Below are 26,342 nucleotides of genomic sequence, written 5' to 3'. Positions count from 1 at the left end.
GAAAAATTTCTGGCTGTAAGAGCTGCTCCTTTTTTTAATGTATTTTAGGTTTTGGAGGTGATTTCCTTGAATTCCAGGAGCAGCAATTACTATTTTATATGCTGTTGCATTGTTTTGGAACTTTGAAAAAAAAGTCAAAACAACAGCAAACAACGGAAGCACATGGTGAGGACAGTGCAGGGAAGAGAGAGAGAGAGAAACAAACAAACCCTGCACAGTTAACGCCTTTGTAGTATCGCTGGACATCGGAGTGCATCTGTGAAAATTAACAAGGAGTGAAATTCACAACTAATCTTGGAGGAACTGTTGGGCGAAGTTCACAGAATCACATAAGTGAATTGTTGTTTTAAGTCTGTCCAAGAGAAAGGCTGCAGTACTGGGTACAGTGGATTCTTTCTTGATTAGTTTTTGAAGATTAGTCTCTTGATTAAACTTAAAATATAAGCCATAGCTATTAATTTAACCTGGGGCAGTGTTTGTAGAGGAATTAAATGGTGTTATTTTCTGGGTCTGTAGATTGTGAAGGAGCAAAAATGGTCTTTGCAGTGATATGTACTTCTTGTCAAATGTGGGAGTTTAAAGAGAGTTTAAGGGTTACTGCGGATTATATCTGCGATAAATGCTGTTGGATGCAAATCTTATCAGATCGAGTGGATCGGTTGGAGAGACAGATAGAAGCGATGAGGAATTTGCAACAGAAACAGTATGTGATGGTGGCAGTTATAGGAAGGGGGGAAAGTCTCAGATGCAGTCACATAGATGGGTTAACTCCAGGAAAGGTGAGAGAGGTCAGCACCTAGGGTAGGAGTTTTTTGTGGATATACCCTTTTCAAACAGGTATGCTGTTTTGGAAAATGCAGGGGGTGATGGATTCTCAGAGGAACGTAGCACGAACAGCCACCTTTCTGGTATTGAGACTGGCTGTAATGCAACGAGGGGTACGTCGGCTTCCAAGAGATCAATTGTGTTAGGGGATTCTGTAGTCAGAGGTACAAACAGACGTTTCTGTGGCCAGCAGAGAAAAAGCAGAATGGTGTGTTGTTTCCCTGGTGCCAGGATCAAGGATGTCTCAGAGAGGGTGCAGAATGTTCTCATGGAGGAGAGGGGCCAGCAGGAGGGCATTATCCACATTGGAACCTACGACGTTGGAAGGGAAAAGGTTGAGACTCTGAAGGGAGATTACAGAGAGTTAGGCAGAAATTTAAAAAGGAGGTCCTCGAGAGTAGTAATATTTGGATTACTCCCAGTGCTACGAGGTAGTGAGGGCAGTAATAGAAGGATAGAGCAGATGAATGCATGGCTGAGGAGCTGGTGTATGGGAGAAGGATTTACATTTTTGGATCCTTGGAATCTCTTTTGGGGTAGAAGTGACCTGTACAAGAAGGACAGATTGTACCTAAATTGGAAGGGGACTAATATACTGGCAGGGACATTTGCTAGAACTGCTCGGGAGGATTTAAACTAGTAGGGTGGGGTGGGGTGGTGGGGGTGGGGGTGGGACCCAGGGAGATAGTGATGAAAGAGATCGATCTGAGACAGGTAAAACTGAGAACAGAAGTAAGTCAAACAGTCAGGGCAGGCAGGGACAAGGTAGGACTAATAAATTAAACTGCATTTATTTCAATGCAAGGGGCCGAACAGGGAAGGCAGATGAACTCAGAGCATGGTTAGGAACATGGGACTGGGATATCATAGCAATTACGGAAACATGGCTCGGGGATGGGAAGGACTGGCAGCTGAATGTTCAAGGATACAAATGCTACAGGAAGGATAGAAAAGGAGGCAAGAGAGGAGGGGGAGTAGCATTTTTGATAAGGGATAGCATTACAGCTGTGCTGAGGGAGGATATTCCCGAAAGTACATCCAGGGAAGTTATTTGGGTAGAGCTGAGAAATAAGAAAGCGATGATCACCTTATTGGGATTGTATTATAGACTCCCCCATAGTCAGAGGGAAATTGAGAAACAAATTTGTAAGGAGATCTCAGCTATCTGTAAGAATAAAAGTGTAATTATGGTTGGGGATTTTAACTTTCCAAACATCGACTGGGTCTGCCATAGTGTTAAAGGTTTAGATGGAAAGGAATTTCTTAAGTGTGTACAAGACAATTTTCTGATTCAGAATGTGGATGTAACTACTAGAGAAGGTGCAAAACCTGACCTACTCTTGTAAGTAAGGCAGGGCAGGTGACTGAGGTGTCAGTGGGGGAGCCCTTTGTGGCAAGCAACCATAATTCTATTTGTTTTAAAATAGTGATAGAGAAGGATAGACCAGATCTAAAAGTTGAAGTTCTAAATTGGAGAAAGGCCAATTTTGATGGTATTAGGCAAGAACTTTTGAAAGCTGATTGGAGGCAGATGTTTGCACGTAAAGGGACGGGTGGAAAATGGGAAGCCTTCAGAAATGAGATAACAAGAATCCAGAGAAAGTATATTCCTGTCAGGGTGAAAGGAAAGGCTGGTAGGTATAGGGAATGCTGTACAACTAAAGAAATTGAGGGTTTGGTTAAGAAAAAGAAGGAATCATATGTCAGTTATAGACAGGATACCTTAGAAGAGTATAAAGAAAGTAGGAGTACACTTAAGAGGGAAATCAGAAGGGCAAAAGGGGGACATGAGATCGCATTGGCAAGTACAATTAAGGAGAATCCAAAGGGTTTTTACAAATATATTAAGGACAAAAGGGTAATTAGGGAGAGAATAGGGCCCCTCAGAGATCAGCAAGGTGGCCTTTGTGTGGAGCCACAGAAAATGGGGGAGATACTAAATGAATATTTTGCATCAGTATTTACTGTGGAAAAGGATCTGGAAGATATAGGCTGCAGGGAAACAGATGGTGACATCTTGCAAAATGTCCAGATTACTGAGGAGGAATTGCTGGATGTCTTGAAACGGTTAAAAGTGGACAAATCCCCAGGACCTAATCAGGTGTACCCAAGAACTCTGTTGGAAGATAGAGAAGTGATTGCTGGGCCTCTTGCTGAGATATTTGCATCATCGATAGTCACAGGTGAGGTGCTGGAAGACTGGAGGTTGGCAAACATGGTGCCACTGTTTAAGAAGGGTGGTAAAGACAAGCCAGGGAACTATAGACCGGTGAGCCTGACCTCGGTGGTGGGCAAGTTGTTGGAGGGAATCCTGAGGGACAGGATGTACATGTATTTGGAATCGCAAGGACTGATTTGGGATAGTCAACATGGCTCTGTGCGTGGGACATCATGTCTCACGAACTTGATTGAGTTTTTTGAAGAAATAACAAAGAAGATTGATGAGGGCAGAGCAGTAGATGTAATCTATGTAGACTTCAGTAAGGCGTTCGACAAGGTTCCCCATGGGAGACTGATTAGCAAGGTTAGCTCTCATGGAATACAGGGAGAACTTGCCATTTGGATACAGAACTGGCTCAAAGGTAGAAGACAGAGGGGGGTGGTGGACGGTTGTTTTTCAGACTGGAGGCCTGTGACCAGTGGAGCTCCACAAGGATCGCTGCTGGGCCCTCTACTTTTTGTCATTTACATAAATGATTTGGATGTGAGCATAAGAGGTACAGTCAGTAAGTTTGCAGATGACACCAAAATTGGAGGTGTAGTGGACAGTGAAGAGGGTTACCTCAGATTACAACAGGATCTGGACCAGATGGGCCAATGGGCTGAGAAGTGGCAGATGGAGTTTAATTCAGATAAATGCGAGGTGCTGCATTTTGGGGAAGCTAATCCTAGCAGGACTTATACACTTAATAGTAAGGTCCTTGGGAATGTTGCTGAACAAAGAGACCTTGGAGTGCAGGTTCATAGCTCCTTGAAAGTGGAGTCGCAGGTAGATAGGATAGTGAAGAAGGCGTTTGGTATGCTTTTCTTTATTGGTCAGAGTGTTGAGTACAGGAGTTGGGAGGTCATGTTGCGGCTGTACAGGATGATTGGTTAGGCCACTGTTTGAATATTGCTTGCAATTCTGGTCTCCTTCCTATCAGAAAAATGTTGTGAAACTTTAAAGGGTTCAGTAAAGATTGACAAGGATGTTGCCAGGGTTGGAGGATCTGAGCTACAGGGAGAGGCTGAACAGGCTGTGGCTGTTTTCCCTGGAGCGTCAGAGGCTGAGGGGTGACCTTATGGAGGTTTACAAAATTATGAAGGGCATAGATAGGATAGATAAAGTCTTTTCCCTGGGTTCAGGGAGTCCAGAACTAGAGGGCATAGGTTGAGGGTGAGAGGGGAAAGATATAAAAGAGACCTAAGGGGCAACGTTTTCATGCAGAGGGTGGTACATGTATGGAATGAGCTGCCAGAGGATGTGGTGGAGGCTGGTACAATTGCAACCTTTTAAGAGGCATTTGGATGGGTATATGAATAGGAAGGGTTTGGAGGGATATGGGCTGGGTGTTGTCAGGTGGTACTAGATTGTGTTGGGATATCTGGTCGGAATGGACGGGCTGGACCGAAGTGTCTGTTTCCATGCTGTACATCTCTATGACTCTATAAATTGAATAAGCAGTATTCTCAAGATGTAGAACATTTATTTAGCACATTAGCATTCAAACATCTGTGATAGTGAGCACCTACACTCATGCTGCTGGATGATTGTGCTAAAATGGTCCTTGTGCCAAAGTTACGAGTCACATTAAAAGGTCCACCTCCTGGTGAATAGTGCTGAGTTGTTCTATATCCTAACTTTTATCCAGGACAAAATTGCACGTTACACACTTTAACCTTGACAAACATGAGGACATCAACAACACATTCAAAAGGAAAAGTCAACATTTTAGTACATAAATAAATCAAATAGAAAACCATTCAATCTCCAAAGAAAGTGGAATCCAGGAAGCATATACACCTTCAACGTCACTGGGTCAAAATCCTGGAATTGCCTCCATAAGGGCATTGTGGGTCAACCTGCATGCGTAGACTGCAACAGTTCAAGAAGGCAGCTCACCATCACCATCTCACGCCTCCCACGCCACTAAGGACATGAAAGTCCTGGGCCTCCTCCACTGCCAAATCCAAGCCATCCAATAACTGGAGGAAGTACTCCTCATTTTCCACCTTGGGACCCTTTAATCACACAACATCAATATCGCCTTCACAGTTTCCAAATCTCCCCACTCCCCACCCTGCTTCATCCCAGATACAACCCTCCACTCAGCACCACCCTCTTGACCTGTCTTACCTGTTCATCTTCCTTCCCACCTATCTGCTCCACCTGCTCCACCGACTTATCACTTCTACCTTTCACCTGCATCCACCTATCACCTTCCCAGCTACATTCTCCCAGCCCCACCTCCAACCCCCTATTTATCTCTCAGTGCCCTTCCCTCTCCACATTCCTGATGAAGGGCTTATGCCTGAAACGTCAACTCTCCTGCTCCTTGGATGCTGCCTGACCTGCTGTGCTTTTCCAATGCCACACTTTTTGAAGCTGACTCTCTAGCATCTGTAGTCCTCACTTTCCACACCATCTTTTCAAGGGCGATTAGGAATGGGTAAGAAATGCTGATCAGCCAGCAACACCCACTTTCCATGAATAAATTTAAAAAGTTATATAAATGATTTGGGAGAAGAGACTGACAGTTTGGTAACTAAATTTGCTGATGACACAAAGATAGGTAGGAAAGTGAGTTGTGAAGAGATCATAAGAAGGCTCCAAATGGATACAAATAGGTTAAAAGAGTGGGCAAAGATCTGGCAAATAGAATATTTTAGCAGAAAGAGTAAAAAAGAAACATTACTTAAATTGTAAGAGGTTGCAGAGCTCTGAGATGTAGAAAGATCGGTGTGTCCCATTACATGCGTCACAGATGTTTAGTATGCAAATGCAGCAAGTAATCAGGAAAACTAAAAGAATGTTATGTTCACAGCACACTGCTGCTCACATCTCTGCTAGTACACAGGAGCACTGCAGTCTACTGGCACACATGAGCACCTCTGCTCAACAGGACACATTCTTCCACTAACACAGAGAAGCCAGCTTTAATTGGCTTTATACCCTGTTCTTGTGTATTCTTGAAAGAAGACTCCAAACATATCTATCATTCAGACTGCTGTTTTTTTTTGCCTTTTAGAATGTTCACAGTCTGAGATAGCTCCAAAGAGGTTACAATTCAGTTTGTGCTGCGATTTCTTCCTTTTAAGTCCATCTCTTTGAAGCTTCCTTATCTTGTCAGCCGTGACACTCCAGAATCTTTCTTTCCAGAAAGTAACTAAATTTACATTTCCATACTTTTGGCTATATGTCTTTTTTTAAAGTTCCATTTGTTTACTTCAGGGTTTGTCTACTTTGGGATTCCTCCATCATCATGATAGTTGTACGAAAGTATAGCAAGTAATTGTAAAAGCTTATAGAATGTTGTCAATCATCGTGAAAAAAAATTGAAATCAAAAGTAGAGACGATATGTTTCATTGATATAGGGCACTGGTGAGATCTAATCTGGAGTACTGTGCATGTCAGGGTGAAGGACTTATGCCCGAGATGTTGACTCTCCTACTCCTTGGATGCTGCCTGACCTGATGTGTTTTTCCAGAGCCACACTTTTCAACTAATACCTGGAATCAATGGGTTGTCTTATATGGTAAGGTTGGACAGGCTAGATTTGTTCTTGTTTCTGGAGTTTAGAAGAGCTTACTTGATTATTTGATGGAAATGTATTAAATCCTGAGGGATCTTCACAAAGTAGGTATGGAGACAGTATTTTTTTCATGAGAGTGTTTATAAACCTGGGATCATCCACTTAAAACATAGATTAGGTAAAAAAAAGTTCTGTCAGAAAAGCATTCAAACTCTTTTTTGGAAAGTTGGTGGAAGCAAAGTCCTTGAATATGTTGAAAGCAGATAGGGGGTATATTTTTGTTCAGCATGGGGTGAATGATTATCAGGGATAGGTGGATATATGGATTTGAGGGTATAATCCAATTAGCCACAATTTTACTGAATGGTGGAGCAGTCTTGAGGGTCTGAATGGTGTACTCCTGCTCCTTGTTTGTGTGTTCGAATGTAGTACAGACCTGAGCGTTACTGAAAAATATATAAACATAAACAATAATAAATTGTTATTCCCCTTGTGATATTCTTGTGATATCTTAATGAGTGCAAGGTGAAAAGCATCAACAAAATGTCTTTCATTTCACTAACATTCACTAATTTCTTGTTTATACTCTTTCCAACAGTATAGCTACTATAGACCCCTTAATAACCACTGTCACCAGCATTCTCTGCCCCTTACTATTCCTAGTTGGCAGACATTTTGATTCAACTTCATGACTTTCTAAGCCAAGATTCTTTCTCACTCTTGTCCTTATGTAATCCTTTATAATCAGGACTATTCCTTCTCCTTTCCCATATACTTTGTCTTTTTGAAATATTATGGACTCAGAATATTTATTTCCCAACTTTGGTCACCATGTAACCATATTTCTGCAATGGTACTTAAACCTAAACTATTTATCTCTACTTGTACCATTTTTTTGTACACTTTATGCCACATCTCCCATGGGACATTGGGGAAGACAGTGAAATAGTGGCAATGCCCCTGAAATAGGAAACCTAAAACTCGGGCTGAAGTTCAGAGCACATAAGTTTGAATATTTGAATTTAATAAAAGCCCCTAATAGCAACTTTTGTCATAAAAGCTCAACCAGTTTACTCATGTCCTTTAGGGTAGGAAATCTTCCCTTCTTACCCATGGATCTAATCTACCTTTGACTCCAGACCCAAAGCAATATGATTAATTCAACTGCCTGTTGGGTTATTGGGAATGCAATGACACCCTTGTCCTATGAATGAATGTAAAAACAAACTGTGTTGCACATTTGAAATTTTACTCAAAGTTACATAGAAATTAAAGCACAGAAATTCAATTCATGATTTGGAGATATGTGACATGCATGACATGGAGATGCTTGACATGTGCGTTCAAACCGTCAGGAAATTTATAAATGCCAGGTTCATCAGCCACATCCACAAGCTGGAGCAGAACATCACCTGAACACAATGTAATGCCATCCATGCTCTCAAAGCCAATCACAGCATTGTCATCAAACCAGCAGATAAAGGAGGAGCCATCGTCATTCAGAATAGAACAGATTACTGCAAAGAAATATACCAACAACTGAACAACCAGGAACACGACAGGAAGCTACCAGCCAATCCGACCAAAGAGCACACCCATGAACTAAACACATCGATTAGGACTTTGGATCCAGTCCTTCAGAGTTCCCTACGCACCCTCATCCCACGTACTTCTTGCGTAGGTGACTTCTACTGCCTACCAAAGATACAGAAAGCCAATACACCGGGACGTCCCATCGTATCAGGCAATGGGACCCTGTGTGAGAACCTCTCGGGCTATGTCAAAGGCATCTTGAAACCCATTGTACAGGGATCCCCAGCTTCTGTTGCGACACTGCAGATTTCTTACAGAAACTCAGTACCCATGGACCAGTTGAACTGGGAACATTCCTCATTACAACGGACGTTTCAGCACTCTACACCAGCATCCCCCACAATGAACGGCACCGTGGCAACAGATTCAGTACTCAACACCAACAACTGCCAGTCTTCGAGCACCGTCCTACAACTACATCCACTTTATCCTCAATCACAACAACTTCACCATTGACAACCAGTTCTTCATCCAAACATACGAACAGCCATGGGGACCAAACGTGCGCCCCAATATGCCAACATTTTCATGCACAGGTTCGAACAAGATTCTTCTCTATGCAGGGTCTCTAACCAACACTATACACCAGGTATATTGATGATATTTACTTTCTGACTCCTACACACACACACAAACACACACACACACACTCCTACAGACACACACACACACTCACGCAGACCCTCTCTCATATGCTCACACATACACTTCCATACTTTTACACGCACTCTCTCATACACCTATACCCCTTTACACTCACCCTCACACAGACACCATTAACTCTAACACACACACATATAAATTTGTGGGGTGAATCTGTACTTGCAGAATTATATTTTACTTTGCTCAAGAACTGCATGTATCAGTGTAAGATTCTGTAAATCATTTTTTTTAGATTAGAGACAGTCTGACCATTGTGGCACAGACTGTCTCACACAGGGAAGCTCACACCTTCAATACATTATCTGGGTCAACATGTCACCAATTGTTAAAGTTCACTTGAGAATGTAACTTTTAAAAACGTTTTACGATTTACTTATGAAAGAACAGAAACCAACATGATCATTCTAACAGATGAGATACTTAATAAACAATCCAGGTCTTTTTCAATATATACTTTCAATTATGTCACACTATAAACCTTTGCTATATATTCTGTGTCCAACACCCCAATCCAACACCGGCATCTCCAAATCGTGTCTTACAATCTTATACTGCACAACCACCTGATGAAGAAGCAACGTTCTGGAAGCTAGTGCTTCTAATTCAATCTGTTGAACTATAACCATGTGTTATGTGATTTTTAAATAATTTCAATTCAGTTTGTCTATTGTGATGTTTATACTCTTCCTCCTTCTTATATTGTTTAATCCTATCACCATATTCTTTTATTCCGCATGTGTTTCACTAACTTTATCTTCAACACATGTATGCTATTTCTTCAATCATTTGGTAACAAGATGACATTCTAAGTATACTTTGCACAAAGTTTTCTATGTATTACTAATGCATGAGAAGCATGAAGAATTTACGAATAATTCAGTTGAGATTGTGACTATACCAAGATATTCTGGATTTTTTTCTACACAGATCTGTTATTATTCAGGGAAAAAAGAAATATTATTATGGCTTTGTCTCAGATTTAGAAAAAAACAAATGCCAGGTACTTAGTTTTGCTGTAATTCTCCAGCGAATAACACCCTGAATGTCTTGTTCAGGTACAGCTCAATTTAAGCAGTTTATTCCCATCGGCCATTTTACATTTGAGCTATTATTGACTGCAGTAGAATTTTGTATTTTGAACTACAGACCTGAAATTCAAATTAATCAAACATATGTAATTATATCTAACATTGAAAGGTATTATTAAACCTTCAAATTCGTTTCATTATTTTAAGACAATAACTTACCTAGGAGCCTGAAAATTGCTTCATCTTCTCTTGAATTTCATTTTACTTTCACAAAGGAAATCGTTTCACATCGTTAGGCATATTAGATTTAGTAATAAATATGAAGCTATATTTAATGAACAGCTAATGATATGTGAGCATTTATCTAATAGCGGTCATAATATGATTAAGTTCAACTTACCATCTGAAAGGGAGAACTGGAAAGTAGGCAATAAAATTCAGTACTCAGATATTGCTGACTTCACTGGGATGACTTGAACACTGTCCACAGTAAATTGAACGAATCTGTTAGTAAGTAGAATAGAGTCATAGATATGTACAGCACAGAAAAAGGCTCTTCGGCCAATCAAGACTGCACTGATCAAAAACAACCATGTAACTATTCTAATCCCATTTTTCCAGCACTTGGCCCATAGCCTTGTATGCCTTGGCATCGCAAGTGTACACCTAAATACTTCTTAAATGTTATGACGGTTTCTGCTTCTACCACCCTTACAGGCAATGAGTTCCAGATTCCCACCACTTTTCAAGTGAAAAATGTTTTGCTCACAATCCCTGTAAACTACCCGCCCCTTACCTTAAATCTATGCCCCAGTCATTCATTCCTCCTCCAAGGGAAAAAAATTCCTTCCTGTCCACCCTGTCTATGCCCCTCATAATTTTATACATCTCAGTCATGTCCCTCAGTCTCAGCTGCTCTGAAGGAAACAATCCCAGACAAAATATCACTGCGTGACGTTCACACAGTAATGTAGCGTGATGTAGAACTAGTACATAACTATGGGCCAAGAAAGCTACTTGCTCAAATGCAGTCATGGACAACTGAATAGGTAAAAGGACAACATGAAAATTAAACAAAAAATCCAGACAAAAATAAATTACGTGGCACAGGTTCTGACAAATGGGAGGAATTCGACAAAACAAAAGTTGCAAAAAACAAAGTTGGCAAATGACATTGAAATGAACACTATACAACTTTGTTTTGCAATAATAATCGGAAACATAGGGTAATCAGAAACATGTGGGTCCTTTGAAAACTGACAATAGTAATATTATCAATGAACATAGGGAAAGGACGGAAATGTTGAATAATTACTTTGCATTAGTTCAACACACCAAAACTCCCAACTAAATTAACATTGATTCAAAGTCAGGCATTGTATAAATTAATGGAGTAAAAATAACAATAATGCAGAAATTAATGGCTTTGAAGAGTGACACCTCCAATCTTCTTCCCGACCATGATCCCACCATGGCATATCAAGCCATTGTATCAACTACAATCACTGACCTCCTTTCGTCAGGTGATCTTGCCCCACTGCCTCCAAGCTGATAGTCCCCCATCCCCACACAACTCGCTTCTACCACTTTCCAAAAATCTACAAGCAGGACTCCCCAGGCAGACCCATTGTTTTAGTTTGCTCCTGCTCTACAGAACTCATCTCTGCCAATCTTGACTCAGTCTTTTCTCCCTGCTCCAGTTCCTGCCCATGTACATCCATGATTCCTCTGATATTTTATGTCAGTTTTGTAATTTTCAGTTTGCAGGTTCCAGCTGGCTCCTCTTTACTATGGATCTGCAATTCCTTTACATGTCCATCTCTTACCAGATGGTCTCAGGGCTCTCTGCTTCTTCCTGGAGCAAAGGCCTGAACCGTGTCCACCCACCACCACCTCATCAGCTTGGCCGTGCTCATCCGCACCCTTGAGGAGAAAGTGAGGACTGCAGGTGCTGGAGATCAGAGCTGAAAATGTGTTGCTGGAAAAGCGCAGCAGGTCAGGCAGCATCCAAGGAACAGGAGAATCGACGTTTCGGGCATAAGCCCCGAAACGTTGATTTTCCTGTTCCTTGGATGCTGCCTGACTTGCTATGCTTTTCCAGCAACACATTTTCAGCTCATCCTCACCCTCAACAACTTCTCTTTTTACTCCTCTCATTGTCTTCAGGTCAGAGGGGTGGCATTGGCCCCAGTTATGCCTGTCACTTCATGAGGTACGTGAAACATTCCTTGTTCCAGTCCTAGCTGGCATCCACCCATAATTCTTCATACGATATTTCAATGATATCATCAGTGCTGCTTCCCTCTCTTATCTAGAATCGAAAACGTTCATCGATTTCGCTTCCAATTTCCACCCCACCCTCACTTTCACATGGTCTATTTTTGACTCCTCCTTCCCTTCTTCGACATTTCTGTTTCCATTTCTGAGGTTGGACGACCATTAATATTTATAAACTCACTGCCTCCACAGCCACTTGGACTATACATCCTCACACCTTGTTTCCTGTAAAGACTCCATTCCATTCTCCCAGCTCCTCTTTCTCCATTACATATGTTCCAATAGGCCAACTTTGATAAGGGAGCCTCTGAAATGTCCACCTTCTTCCTCAACCAGGTCCAACCCATCTCCTGAAGTGGAACCTTCACTCTCTTTCTTCCATCCCGCAATCGCAATAGGGTTTCCTTTGTCGTTACCTACCATCCCACCAGTATCCATGTACATCAGCTCCCATTTCTACCACCTCCAGTGAGATGCCCCTACCAGACACATTGATACCCTCCCCTTCCTGTCCGCCTTCCAAAGGAACGTTCTATCCTGGACACTCTGGTTCAGTCTTCCTTCACTCCAAACAATTCCCCACAGCTCCATGGCATCTTTCCCTGCAACCACTGAAGGTGTAACACCAACCCATTTACTTCCTCCCTCCTCAGTATCTAAAGGCCCAGAAAAGCCTTCCAGGAGAAGCAACACTTTACCTGCACTTCACATGATCTAATTTCTTGCTTACAGTGTGGGCTCCTGTACATTTGGGAAATGAAGCAGAGACTGGGTAACCACTTCACAGAATATCTACGTTCTGTCCACAAAAAAAGATGCTGAGCTCCCAGTTGTCTGCCACATTAACCTACCACTTGACCAATATTTCTGTCTCAGGCTTGCTGCAGTGCTCCAGCGAAGCTCAGCGCAAATTGGAAGAACAACATCTCACTGGCAACCCTGCAGCCCTCCAAACTCAATATCGAGTTCAATCATTTTTTTTGGGGCCTGAACTCCCCCATGATCCAGCCTCCTACACCACATGCCCAGCCTTGTTGTCACATAGTCTGCCATTACACACTACCCATTGTTAGCCACTAGTAGTTTGCATTAACAGCGATTCACCCTCCGAGCGAGATTTTTATCGACTCCTTTGTCTGTCCAGCTGTTCTTCTCCCTCTATGGGCTCTATCCCTACTTATTAATTATTCCTTACCTCCTCCCTCCATACTATCTTCTGCATATATACCAACATTTTTCTAGCTACCATCAGTAGTGAGGAAGGGTCACTGGACCTGAAACATTAACTTTAATTTCTCTTCACACCTGCTGAGCTTTTACAGCAACTTCTACTTTTATTTGTGAAAAGGACACTTTGTTCCTTAAGAAAATATGAACACTGATGGCAGACAGTTAGCTGCCTGCTGCTCACAAATTGAGTTGGATTCTCCACAACTGACTGAGTTAGGGATGCCCCCGCATTCCCAAATTGTGACAGAATAATTGCAACCTCTTAAAATTCCAGCCATTGTGCCTTACTGAGGTTCATTTAGGAGAAATGCTTGCTAAACCAACCTGAGAAGATGTGGTTTTCTGCCAAGAAACCCCTTCCTCTCCCTCCTCCATTTTTTCACAGCTTTCCTACATCCATGGCATCTGAGGACAGGGTGTGGTACTGAGAAGTAACCAAGGGGATTCTGGGAGAATCAGCTTGCTGATCACAACTGACAGACGGATTGTGGAGGGAAAGTGTCAAAGAACAGTGAAGACTTAAACATTTCATTATTATATTGTATTTCCCTCACTCTTTGAAGCAAAAAGAAAGAGAAGGGTTATTAAAGTATTTCTTTTTGGCTTAGAAACAGTAGAGCCTCAGCAGTGTGCATCATTTTGACCTATATAGATGGCAGGAACTTTGGGAAAGCTTGTGATGTGTGTGGCATAAAAATGTGGAATGTCTTGGATCCATAAGATATCCAGGATGGTTACAGATACTTGAAGTTCAAAGGGTAGTAGTCCTTGAGCAACAGATTGCTGATTTGGAGCAGTGACTCTTTTTCACTGTGCACTGTACAAGAAGGAGAGAGATTTCTGGAGCAGTCATACCAGAAGGTGGTCACTCCATGTTGTGCTAAATGGGCAAAAGGTAGAGGTGGCGATGAGTGGCTGACTGAAAAGAAAAGAGACAGCAGGCCCAGGAAATCCAGGACTCCTTGGAGCTGTCTAACAGGTGTGAATGTTTAGATGCCTACTGAGTGAACAACATGACTGAGTTGGGTGTGGATGACTCAAGGTGAATGACAGGACTATGGTGCCCAAAGCTACTCTGGGAAAAGAGAGAGAGGCTAGTAGGCAGGTTAGAAAGATTGTAGGTAAGTCACTAGTCTAAGGGATAGACAGCCTCGTTTGCAGCTGAGATTGTGAGTCCTGTTATTCTGTTTCCTCACGGTTGCAAGAGTTTGGAACACAATGGAATTCCTGGATAAACTTCTGGAAAGGGAGTGTGAGCAACCAGTGGTTGTGGTCCATGTGGGAACCAACAATATTGACAGGGATAGCTTGGCGGTCTTGCAGGATCAATTATAGGAGTTAGGTTGAAACAGAGGATCTTGAAGGTAGTCATCTCAGAAATAATACCGGTGCCACAAGTGTTGCTATTTAGGCAAAGGTAGATCAGGTAGGTAGGTTCATGGCTTGAGCGATGGTGTAGAAGGGGAGGGGTGTAGAGCTTTGGGACATTGGGATCACTTTTAGGAAAGGAGAAAGCTGTTCAAAAGAAATGGGCTTAACCTGAGCAGAAATGAAATTAATCTCCTGGCTGAGAGAGTAACTAATGTATTGGGGCTGGATTTAATCTTGTAAGGCGGGGATGGCTGGACTAATAGGCCTAGTTTGGAAGTACCAAAGAGGGCAAAAGAGAGAAGATAGGAAATGGGAACAAGGAAGTGAGAGAAGGCCTGAGTGTTGACAGTGAACAAAGAGATAGTCGCCTTCCACTGAACAAGAAAGGGATAAAAGCAGGATAAAATTGTATGTATATAAACGTACGGAGTGGAATGAACAAAATTGTGGAACTGGAAACAGAAGTTGCTCTGTGACATAGTAGCATTGACAGAAATGTGGCTCAAGCCAGAACAGGACTGGATAAGCAATATCCTGGGTTCTCAAGTTTTCTGTAGAAACAAGTATAAAGGGAGGTATTGTAGCAGTTTTTTTTATCAAAGATAGTAAAATTGCCTTTAAATGAATTGTAGTTCCTGAATTGAAATCTAGATGGTTGGATATGGAATTTGGGGTATTAATTATAGTCCACCAAAGAGAGCATTTGTAGGCAGATTGTGGAAATCTACAGGGCAAGTGGAGTTGCTATAATTGGTGATTTTAATAATCTTAGGATTCACTGGGAAAAAGGTAGAGTGTGGGGCCCAGAAGGGGAGAAATTCCTGAAATGTGTTCAGGTGAACTTTCTGAAATAGTGTATTTCCATTCAACAGGGAGGAAGCTGTGCTGGCTTTAGTCCTAGGAAATGATGCAGGCTGAGTGGAGAATGTGGTGGGGTACATTGAAAATTGTGATCGTAATATAATGAAGTTCAATATTAAGTTGAAAACATGGTGCTGCAAAAGCATAGCATGTTATGCAGCACCCAAGGAGCAGGAGAATCAATGTTTTGGGCATAAGCCCTTCATCAGGAGCACCAGCACCATTGCTCACCTTCCTGTCAGACCTATCACTTCCACGCGCACCTTCATCTATCTGTCACATTCCCAGCTACCTTTCTCCAGCCCAACAACCCTCCCATACATCTCTCAGCCCCCCTGGCCCACAGGCTTATGCTCGAAACATCAATTCTCCTGCTCCTCAGATGCTGCCTGATCTGCAGTACTTTTCCAGCACCACACTCTTGACTCTGATCTCCAGCATCTGCAGTCTTCACTTTCTCCTCCTCAATATTAAATTGGAAAAGGATAAAAATGAAACAAGGATTAGGATCCCAGACTTGAAAAAGACAGATTTTGAAGGTCTAAAAGTTGAACTGGGGCATGTTGATTGGAATGTATGTTGATGGATAAAACAGGGGATGAAAAATGGGAGTCTTTCAAAAGAGAGATGAATAAGGTGCAAGCTAGGTACATATTCATCAGAAATAAATATGGAGTATCCAAATACGGATGACTAAGGATATTGATGAGAAAATAAGGAAGGAAAAGGAGGCATATGCTGGATATTGGAATAATAATGCAATGGACATGAGGAAGAGTGTCTCAAATTCGGAAGAGAGGCTCAGACTGGTCTAAGGGAGTCTAAAAGGAAGTGGGGAAAGGATTGCAGGCTGCACTAAACAAATAGCAAAACGTTCTTCAAACATATTAGTAGTAAAAGATTATTGAAAGAATGGGGCCCATCAGGAACAAGTAGGGTAAGCTGCTCACTGAAGCAAAGGGTACAGTCGAGGTAGGAAGTGACTACTTTGCTTCTGTTTTTACCAAGCTCGTGACAATGGCCCAATTGAAAATGTAGGTGTTGAGCAACTGAGCAGTTTAGCAATAGATAAAGAAAAAGTACTAAATAGACTGGCAGCAATCCAGGTAGAGAAGTCAGCAGGCCCAGATGGCGCACTTCCTTGCTTGCTGCGAGAGGTAAGGGAGTAAATTGTGGAACCATTGACAGTAATTTTCCAAGTCTCGCTGAACTCAGGGTTAGTCCTAGGAGACTAGAAGATTACAAATGTGATGCTGTTGTAAAGGATAACCCAGGAAACTACAGCCCTGTCAACTTGACATAAATAGCGTGAAAACTAGTGGGGGCCATAATATGGGATAAGGTAAATATACTTAGGGAAAAATAAGTTAATGCTGTATAGTCAGCATGGCTTTGTCAAGGGCAGGGCATGTCTGACAAATTTAATTGCATTATTGACAAGGTTATACTGACAGTAGATGAGGGTAGTGCTGTGAAGTTTTCAGAAAACATTTGATATAGTGCCACATGGCAGATTAGTTAGTAAATTAGAAATGTTTGAGATTGATGGGTTCCTGGCAGTATGGTTTAGAAGTTGGCTAAAAGACAGGAAACAGAGGGTAGGTATAGATGGATATTCCTCAGCTTGGAGACGAGTTGAAAATTGTGTTCCCCAGGGATCAGTGTTGGGACCCTTCCTTTTTTCTGTTTTACATTAATGATTATAAGATGAGGGTTGAGAGCAAAATTTCTAAATTTGAAGATGACACGAAGCTATTGAAAATAGTGAATTGTGACAATGATCCTGGGTGACTTCAATGGGAGATTGCCAAGTTGGCCAAATGGGCAGAGACCTGGCAGATGAATTTCCGTGCAGAGAAAAGTTAGGTAATGCATTTTGGCTGAAGAAACACAGAGCAACAATACTGGCTTCATGGCATAATTGTGAAGGGAGTACAGGCTCAGCGGGACCTCGGGTTGAAGTGCATAATTTTCTGAAGGTGGCCAGTTAAGTTGAAACAGTTCTTAAGAAGGCTTATGGAATCCTTTGGTGAATCAATATAGGCGTAGAGTATCAAAGCAAGGAAGTGATGCGACAGCTCTGCAAATCATTGGTCAGACCACATTAGAAGTATTATGTTCAATTCTGGGCACCTTATCTAAGGAAGGATTTTAAAGCGCTGGAAAAAGTGAAAAGGAGATTTAAACGAGTGATGGATTTTAGATATAAGGAATGATTAGAGAAATTGGGCTTATTCTCTTCGTGTAGAGAAGATTAAGAGGTGACCTTATTGAGGTGTTCAAAATTACTAACAGTTTTGTGAGGTCAAAGAATGATATTCTGTTTCCTTTCGTTGGTATGTCAGCAGTGAGGCGTCATAATTTCAAGACTATCAGCAAGGAGCTGGAGTGAGATGTGGAAAGACCTCTTAGAGAATTATTAGCATTTGGAATGCACAGCCTGGAAGAGTGGTGGAAGCAGATACCATGGGAGGTTTCAAAAGAAAGCTGAGTATGTATTCGTAAGTGATGAATTTAGAGGACTATGGAGATCGAGCTGGAGAATGGAACTAGATAGAGCCTTTTAGGAGCCAGTACGACGGATCAAATGACCTCCTTCTATACTATAAAATTCTATCTGCTTATTCTCCCAAGCATGTTCTATTTCAACAGGAAAGCTTTAGTTTTCCTTTCATAGAATGTGAGCTTCACTCGCCAAAACCATTCCTGAATGCCCTTGAGAAGGTGGTGGTGAGTTGTTTTCTTGAGTAGTTGTTGGTTAGCTGCCCTCTTGATCAGATGCAGGTTATATGGTGTTGGCACAGCCAAAGTAGTGTTACGAAAAGAAATTAGGCATTTTGGCTGAGTGACAGTGAAGGGATGGATGGTGATTATAAATCTGAATCAGAATGGTGTGTGGCTTGGAGGGGAGCTTTCAGTTGCTGCTGACCACTTGTATCTGCTGTCCTTCTAAGTGGTAGAGTTCAGTGGTTTGGAAGCTGCCTTCTGAATGAAGGAGCCTTGTGAGTGGAGTGAATTCAATAGCTCTTTCAAAGATTCAAAATGGCGCAATGGGACAAATGCCTCCTATTTTGTATGATTTTATACTTCACTAAGGTTTTAAGGACTTCTACAACCTAAATGATAAAGGAAGATTTATTCAGACATTGTAGTATTTGTATTATTTCAAAACATCACTCTGGATGAAACACAAAGATCTATCTGTCTTACATTTTTTTGATTGATCAAGGTAATCACGCAAACCCTTGTCACTTGTTGTATCAGTTTCTATGTATGTTTTGCTGAAAGTTCTTCACTCCTTTAGTTTTACTTGAATAATATAATGATTTATCTTTAATAATGGTCAATACTGTACTCAAGCTGGATGCAGATGACAAGCTGCTAGAAGGGGAAGGGACAGGAAAGAAACTGGCAGCAAGAAATCAGAACTAATTTCTCCAGGGTATTCATGGAGTAACTTTCCATCTAAACTTCTGCAGTGATCTCTTTTAGAGATGCCAGTGCTTCATTATGGAGATTGTCACTGAAATCTTCCAACTGCTACAGTGGCAATTGCAGAGCAGGGCAAGGATCACATTTTAGAGGCTCTGAAACTGACTTGAACTTAAATGTATCTGATTCCTTTCAGGCTGCTGCTGGACTTATTGTACACTGTTGCACAAGGGAGGTCATTGAAGCTTTCTATGCAAAGAGGAATAACTCCATATTACTCCCATTTTCCAGAATTAGGTGGAATGAGCACAAGTGTTTTCGAAAACTGAAAGTCTCTCCATGGTTCAGGGTGCCAATAATTGCAAAGACATTGCTTTTCAAGTGTTTAATACCAACTCTTCCAGTCACCTGAACTGAAAAGATTTCTACTTCCTAAATGTGAAGCTGGTGTATGACCATAGCAGTGTCAATGCAGGTTCACTATCCTGGTGGAAGCCATGACGTATTACAGCTAGCACAGCAAACCAAAGAATGGCTATGGTCAGCCATTCTTCATTCATTTTTAAGTCAGATTCAGTTGCACAGTGACACCCATCACATGCTCCAGTCAGAATCCACCTCCCTCTCAAAATGTGCTGGCTTGCTGCAGATATTGCAGATAAATATAAATTACGTTCCCTGCTGATATATGTGTGCAGAAATAATTATAATGAGCGGGTGGCATGAAATGGTATGCACCATTTGTTATACTTTATGAGTGTGCCTGATGTTGCATACTGGTGCTGTTGTGGTAATATCACTGGATGAATAACACAGATTCATGTTCAAATTCCACCACAACAGTTTGTAGAATTTAAGATCAATTAATAAAATGTGGAACTGAAGGCTAGTCTCAGTAATAGTGACCAATCATTGCTTGTTGTAAAATGCTGTCTTGTAAGTAAAATCCTTCAGAGGAGGAAGTCTGGCATCCTTCCCTAATCTGGGCTACATCTGATTCCAGTTCCACGGTAATGTGATTAACTGCTCTTTGAAACAGCCTTGCAAACCACTCAGTTCAAGGGTGATGAGGGGTATTCAATAAATGATAGTGCATGAAAATGGATGAAGTAACCACTCATTGAGATTCTCATGCAGAACTTCAATGGTTATCTAAATTTACTCCCATGAATTTTTAAACTCCCATGAAGAAAGTGTAGATATATGTAAATATATACAAAGGAAGAAAGATGTAAACTTTAAATACATTAGTCCACAAGTCTGCCCCTGTCTAATTTGGTGTGTCTTTTTATTGCATTCAAAGCAGGAACTTTGCACTTTACTTCTTGATGTAAGTTTGATAGCTTAAAGCAGTGATATGTGTTTAAAGTGTTCATATAAAAATGCTTCTATATGTTCGTATAAATTTCCTTCTGAATTATTGTTGGTAAGCTGATATGAGAAAAAAGATGATTTCTAGATCAAAATCCCTTCTAAATAATTTATTGCCCATTCTGAACTTTGAATTTGATTAGTTCTCTTTTTCTGCTTATAGAGTTGTGGCCTGATCCAGCAAAGTACTGTTCATGTGGTCCAAACCACTTCTCAACTAACTCAAAACCCACCTACTGATACAACCACTGGCATTCCGGGGAAAAGAAATGGAGGTAAAGCAGACATCTTAACTCAGATGGATCTCAGTGCATCTGTCTTTCCAAGTCATCCTAAGAATCTCAAAGCTGTCCTTGGAAATGGAGGTCAGGGTCATCTTAGCTGCTATGAATCTTCAGGTAAATACCTAAGAGTTTTAAAAAAAATTACACAACATACCCCTGACATTTGAATCAATTTAAACTTTTTCTTCTGACCTTTCTTCATGCTCTACCTTTGAGATTGACTGTGAGGCAAGGGGTACCTATTTCCGGATGACATGTTGCACCTCACCTTCTAATTAGTCGCAGAGGGCTTAAGCAAATTGTGCAAAGGTAGGGGAACTGAAATACAGCATAAAGAAGGAGAAAATAGATGAAGGGCAGAGAGACATTATGACAATCCTAGGACTTTATTTTGTCCTTGGGTTTTTTTTTAAGAGAGGTCATAAAGACAGGGGTGCCAAAATGTCTGGGCAAGAGCCTAGTTTAACAATGGCAGGGGAGTAGTCAGTTCTCCCAGTTCAGGCTTTCTCTGGTTTGGTGGAGTCAGAAGCTGCTGCAGTGGAGAAAGGTTCCAAGCTTCACAAAACGGTTCCTGACTGGCTTTCTCTCTGAAATCTCTCCTGCCTGTAAGAACCTGAGTTTGAGTTTACCTTTTGCCAAGGAATGTGTTTATGGGATGTTACAGTAATTGGAACAGCTCTTTAGTTATGTTGCTATATCGAGTCAGTTGAGTTTTCAAATAGTTAAGTTATTCTAAATTCTGTTTTCTTTTGTTCGTGTTTCAACTGTCGTGTTTAAATAAATTCTGTTTAGCTTAAAGCTGAGTGGTTTGACCAGCTCCATCACGTCTGGAATATCCACTTCACATCTGCCTTTAAAATAAGGAAAAGTTAGGGTCTAGACTATCTTCTTAAATTGTTTTGAGGGGGTCTGGCCTGGTCCATAACAAATTGGGGGCTCTCATTGGGGTTTTTTCTTTAGTTCCAATTTGGGATTTGGGTTGTTGGACTCAAAGGCGGCGAGTGGTAGGTGTTACCGTCCTTTGTTCTGGGTGTTGAATTCGGTTGGTTTAAACAGTAATAGCTCTTTCAGTCACTAGGAGTTTTCTGAGGGTGGAAAAAGTGACTTTGGGGCTTTTCAAAAGGTGAGCAAGGCAAAGCTGCTGGAATTGGCAGACAACCTGGGATTGGAGTTGTCTTCATCCATGAGAAAGGGAGGTATAATTGCAGCATTAGCTCAGCATTTAAATTTGCTAGAAACACCATCAGAATCTTTGGAAGTGGCTAAAATTCAATTGAAAATGAAGCGGTTTGAGTTAGAGGCAAAAACAAGAGAAAAAAATGAAGCATTTTGAATTTTGATTAAAAGCAGAGGAAAGAGAAAAAGAACAAATTGCCCTGGCAGAGCAAAACAAAAAGGACAGAATCACTTTAGCAGAACAAAAGGCAAAGGAGGGGAAGGCCCTAGCAGAAGAAAGGGAGAAAGAGGAAGAAAAAAAGGAGAAAGAGGGAGAGGAAAGAGAGAAAGAGCAAGAGTTTGAACTTCATAAATCGGTACTTAGACAGGAAAGCCGGCTTGAAAGGGTGGAGCTGAAGGTGGAAGGTAGGCTTAGTGAAGGTGAGCAAACCCATCGTAGCCAAAAGCATGGTGGGGATCTGTTTAAGGATGTCCAAGCATTGGCTAAATTTGACGAGAAGTATGTCAAAGCTCTTTTCATCTCATTTGAGAACGTGGCTAAACAAATAAAGTGGCCAGTGACCATGTGGGTTTTGTTGATCCAAACAAAGCTAGTAGGTAGAGCTAGTGAAGTATTTGTATCACTATTACAGGAGGTATCTGGGGAATATGAGGAGGTGAAGAAAGCCATCTTAAGTGCAGATGAGCTTGTGCCTGAAGCCTACAGACAAGGTTTCAGGAATCTAAGGAGAAATATTGAATTTGAAAGGATCAAAGTAATTTTGACAGGTGGATAAGGGTATTAAAAATAGAGCAAACCTATGACAATCTTAGAGAGACAATTATTTTAGAGGAGTTCAAAAACTAACTTCCTGAAATACTGAGTGCTCATGTGGAAGAGCAGAGAGCTAAAACGGCAAGATTAGCAGCTGAAATGGCTGATGATTATAAGTTAGTTCATAAATCAAAGTTTGGCTTCCAACATCAATTTCAATCATGAAGGATAGAAATTGGGGAAAATAGATCTCGATGAAGGTCATAAAGATTACTTACTACAGGGTAAAAAGGAAATGCATGAAGGGGAAAAGCAAGTTAAAAAGCTGTGGTGTTTTCACTGCAATAAAGTAGGCCACATGAAATCACAGTGTTGATGGGATAGGAAAAGCACTGAGAAGACAGATGTATGAAAACAGGATAAGGCAGTGAATTTTGTTGAAGTGATAAAGGAAAGCACAGTGGAAGCTAAAAAGCTGCACCAGAATGTCCAACCTGTTTGAAGATCGATTAAGGTGGAAGTGCCTGATCTTCTTAAACTATTTACTTGTGAAGGTAAGGCCAGGAGCATCAAATCAAGTGGTAACAGTATTAAGAGATGCAGGATTGTGTCAGTTTTTGATGTTGAGAGATGAGGAGAAGTGAAGCCAGAAAAAGTGTTAGTACGTGGAATTCACGGTGAGATGAGGATTATTCAATTATGTCGAGTGAGGTTAGAGTGTCCAGTGAGAAATGGAGAAGTCGTGGGAGGGATAATGGAAGAGCTCTCGGCTGCAGGAATTCGGTTCATCCCTGCTAATGATACAGCTAGTTCACAGGTTGGAGTGCTGCCCTCTGTGGTTGAAAAGCCAGTGGAAAATCAGGCAACTGAGGTCTTACAAGAAGCATATCTTAGGATTTTTCCTGACTGTGTGGTAACAAGGTCACAAAGTCACCAGTTGAAACAGGAGGAGAAATCAAAGAATAGAGATAAGGAAGTTGATGGTTGAGACAAAACAGGTGCAGGTGGAGGATAATTTTAGTTCAGAGAAATTAACTGAGTTACAACAGAAAGATGAAAAACTGAAGCAATCCTATCAAAAAGCATATACAGAAGAAGAATCTGAATGTATCTCTATGTGCTACTTTCTTAAAATGATGTCTTAATGAGGAAATGGAGACCATCACATATTCAGGCAGATGAGAAATGGGCAGAAGTTCATCAAAGCATATTACCAGTGGGTTATACAAAGGGGGTGTTGCGGGAAGCACATTAATTCCCAGTAGGAGGTCATTTAAGATAAATTCAAACTAAAATACAAAATATTACGACTGGTTTGGACTGCATAAGAATGGAGTTGAATTTTGCCAGACATGTCATACATGTCAGGTAATTGAAAAACCTCAGGCAGTAATAAAATCTGCACCTTTAATATCAATTCCTGCATTTGAGGAACCTTTTACAAGAGTCTTAATTGATTGTGTGGGACCCCAACCTAAAACAAAAAGTGGAAATCAGTGTTTGTTGACAATAATGGATGTGTCCGCTAGATTTCAGAAGCCATTCCATAGCACAATATCGCAGCTAAAAGGATTGTAGAAGAGTTACTCAATTTTTTTTACTAGATACAGACAACCACAGAGATGCAGTCAGGTCAAGAGTCAAATTTTACATCAAAATTGTTCAAGGATGTTATGGACAGCTTAGAAATAAAACAATTCAAGCCTACTGCATACATCCAGAAATGCAGGAGGCGCTAGAAAGGTGGCACCAGACATTAAAAACCATGCTAAGGGCTTATAGCCAAGACTATCCAACTACTGACTGTTTGCTCAACCAGTCTCTGACAGATAGCTGCCAGTGCCTTGTATATTGCAACTCATTGCCATCATGTGGTATGATGATTCCTCACTGCAGTTTGGGATGGTGTAAGATCCATCTGGTAGTTTTGCTGCCACCATACTTAAAGATGGTAGGACAGATTGAGAGAAATCAATAAGGCATACCATATCCTAAGGTTTACTAATACAGGCATAGATTATAAAAGAAAGGATTAGCTTTTCTTCATTGGGTGGTTGTGGAGCAGAATCATACGACACAGAATTTATTGCAATAGGATTGCAGTGTCATGGAATGTAATATTAAACAAATTTAGCTTGTGTCTTTCATCTTTTAGAAAAATTATGTTAGTTTCAGTTCCTTCATATGTAAATCCCAGAACTTTTTTAAAGTTACATTCGCAAGATAGCTTTTAATAATAGGTATCATCTCAGCTCAGATAATGCATTGAAGGTGTGAAGTTAAAGTCTGTCTGTGTCCCAATGTTAGGTCAGGCTGATTCTATTTCTAAAGTGGGATTCACAGAATTTTTCATGGGTTTATGCAATTTTTGTGCAAAATAAAATGTAATTCTGCAAGTACAAATTCACTCCACAAACTTATATGTGTGTATGTGAGTGTGGGGGGGGTTGTATGCATGAGTGTATGAGAGAGAGCTTGTGGATGAGAGACTGTCTGCGTTGGTGTGTTGGTTCAGAAGAGTGTGTGTGTGTGTGTATGTGTGTGTGGGGGGGGGGGGGGGGGGTGGGCTTGGTCTTGCCAATGTACCATGCCTCACGGCATCCTTGCCTTTAACATATGAAATAGGCACCGTTGGCAGAGTCACATGAGCACCTGCCACGTACATGGTGGGTGGTGTCCCTACGCATAATGGTGATATCCATGTCGACATTCTGACACGTCTTGCAGCAGCTGCCGGGACAGGTTGTATGGTGTTGTCCTGAAGTCCAGGGAGTTTACAGCGAACAATGATCAGTTTGAAGTTTGGTGGTTGTTTAAAGGCAAGAAGTGGAGGTGTGGGGAAGATCGTGGCGAGGTGCTCATCCTCATTGATAATGTTATGCAGGCTGCAAAGAACATGGCATAGCTTTTCGGCTCCTGGGAAGTACTCGACCAGAAAGGGTACCCTATTGGTTGCAACTCATGTCTGTCTCCTAACGAGGTCATTACAGTTTATCGCAGTAGCACGTCGGAACTGGAGATCGATGAGTTGAGCATTTGTACTCTTCTTATGAGAGCATGCTTGAGTACTTCCATGTGTCTGTCATATTCCTCCTCATCTGAACAGATCCTGTGTATACATAGGGCATGTCCATAGGGGATGGCTGTTTTAATGTGTTTAGAGTGGAAGCTAGAGGAGTGTAGCATCATGAGGTTATCCGTGGGTTTGCGATACAATGAGGAGCGGAGGTGCCCATCTTTGATGGAGATGCATGTGTCCAAGAATGAGACAGATACTAAAGAATAGTCAATGGTGAGTTTGATGATGGGATGAAACTCGTTGATATCCCTGTATCGTTGTTACAGTGACTCCTCGCCATGGGTCCAGAGGAAGACAATGTCGTCAATATAACCTTGTGTATAGTGTTGGTTGGAGGTCCTGCTTAGAGAAAAAGTCTTGTTCAAAATTGTACATGAAAATGTTGGTATATTGGAGTGCAGATTTGGTCCGCACAGTTGTTCCATGTGTCTGGATGAAGAACTGGTTGTCAAAGGTGAAAACATTGTGATCAAGGATAAAGCAGATGAGTTGTAGGATAGTGCCGGAGACTGGCGGTTGTTGGTATTGAGTACTGAGGCTGTAGCCACGATGCCATCATTGTGGGGAATGCTGGTATAGAGTGCTGAAACATCCATTGTGACAAGGAATGTTCCTGGTTCGACTGGTCCATGGGTATTGAGTTTCTGTAAGAAATCTGTAGTGTC

The 26,342-nt window shown here is 41.4% G+C and overlaps 1 protein-coding gene across 4 annotated transcripts in view; it reads left to right on the top strand.

Annotated features, from left to right (window-relative positions):
• The window catches only part of prkn (parkin RBR E3 ubiquitin protein ligase), a 1,117,394-nt gene that overhangs the window by 405,590 nt on the left and 685,462 nt on the right, over window positions 1–26,342 (top strand). For 3 of the 4 annotated variants that reach the window (XM_072581208.1, XM_072581206.1, XM_072581205.1), the window contains exon 3: window positions 20,548–20,782. In XM_072581208.1, coding sequence (XP_072437309.1) covers window positions 20,548–20,782 — 235 coding nt within the window. The remainder of the gene's footprint in view (window positions 1–20,547; window positions 20,783–26,342) is intronic. The other variant, XM_072581207.1, reaches the window with a different exon arrangement.

The sequence above is a fragment of the Chiloscyllium punctatum genome, chromosome 11 (assembly GCF_047496795.1).
Source record: "Chiloscyllium punctatum isolate Juve2018m chromosome 11, sChiPun1.3, whole genome shotgun sequence".
Taxonomy (NCBI): Eukaryota; Metazoa; Chordata; class Chondrichthyes; order Orectolobiformes; family Hemiscylliidae; genus Chiloscyllium; species Chiloscyllium punctatum.
Note: the sequence above shows the minus strand (reverse complement) of the source record. Positions and strands in the feature narration are given on the sequence as shown.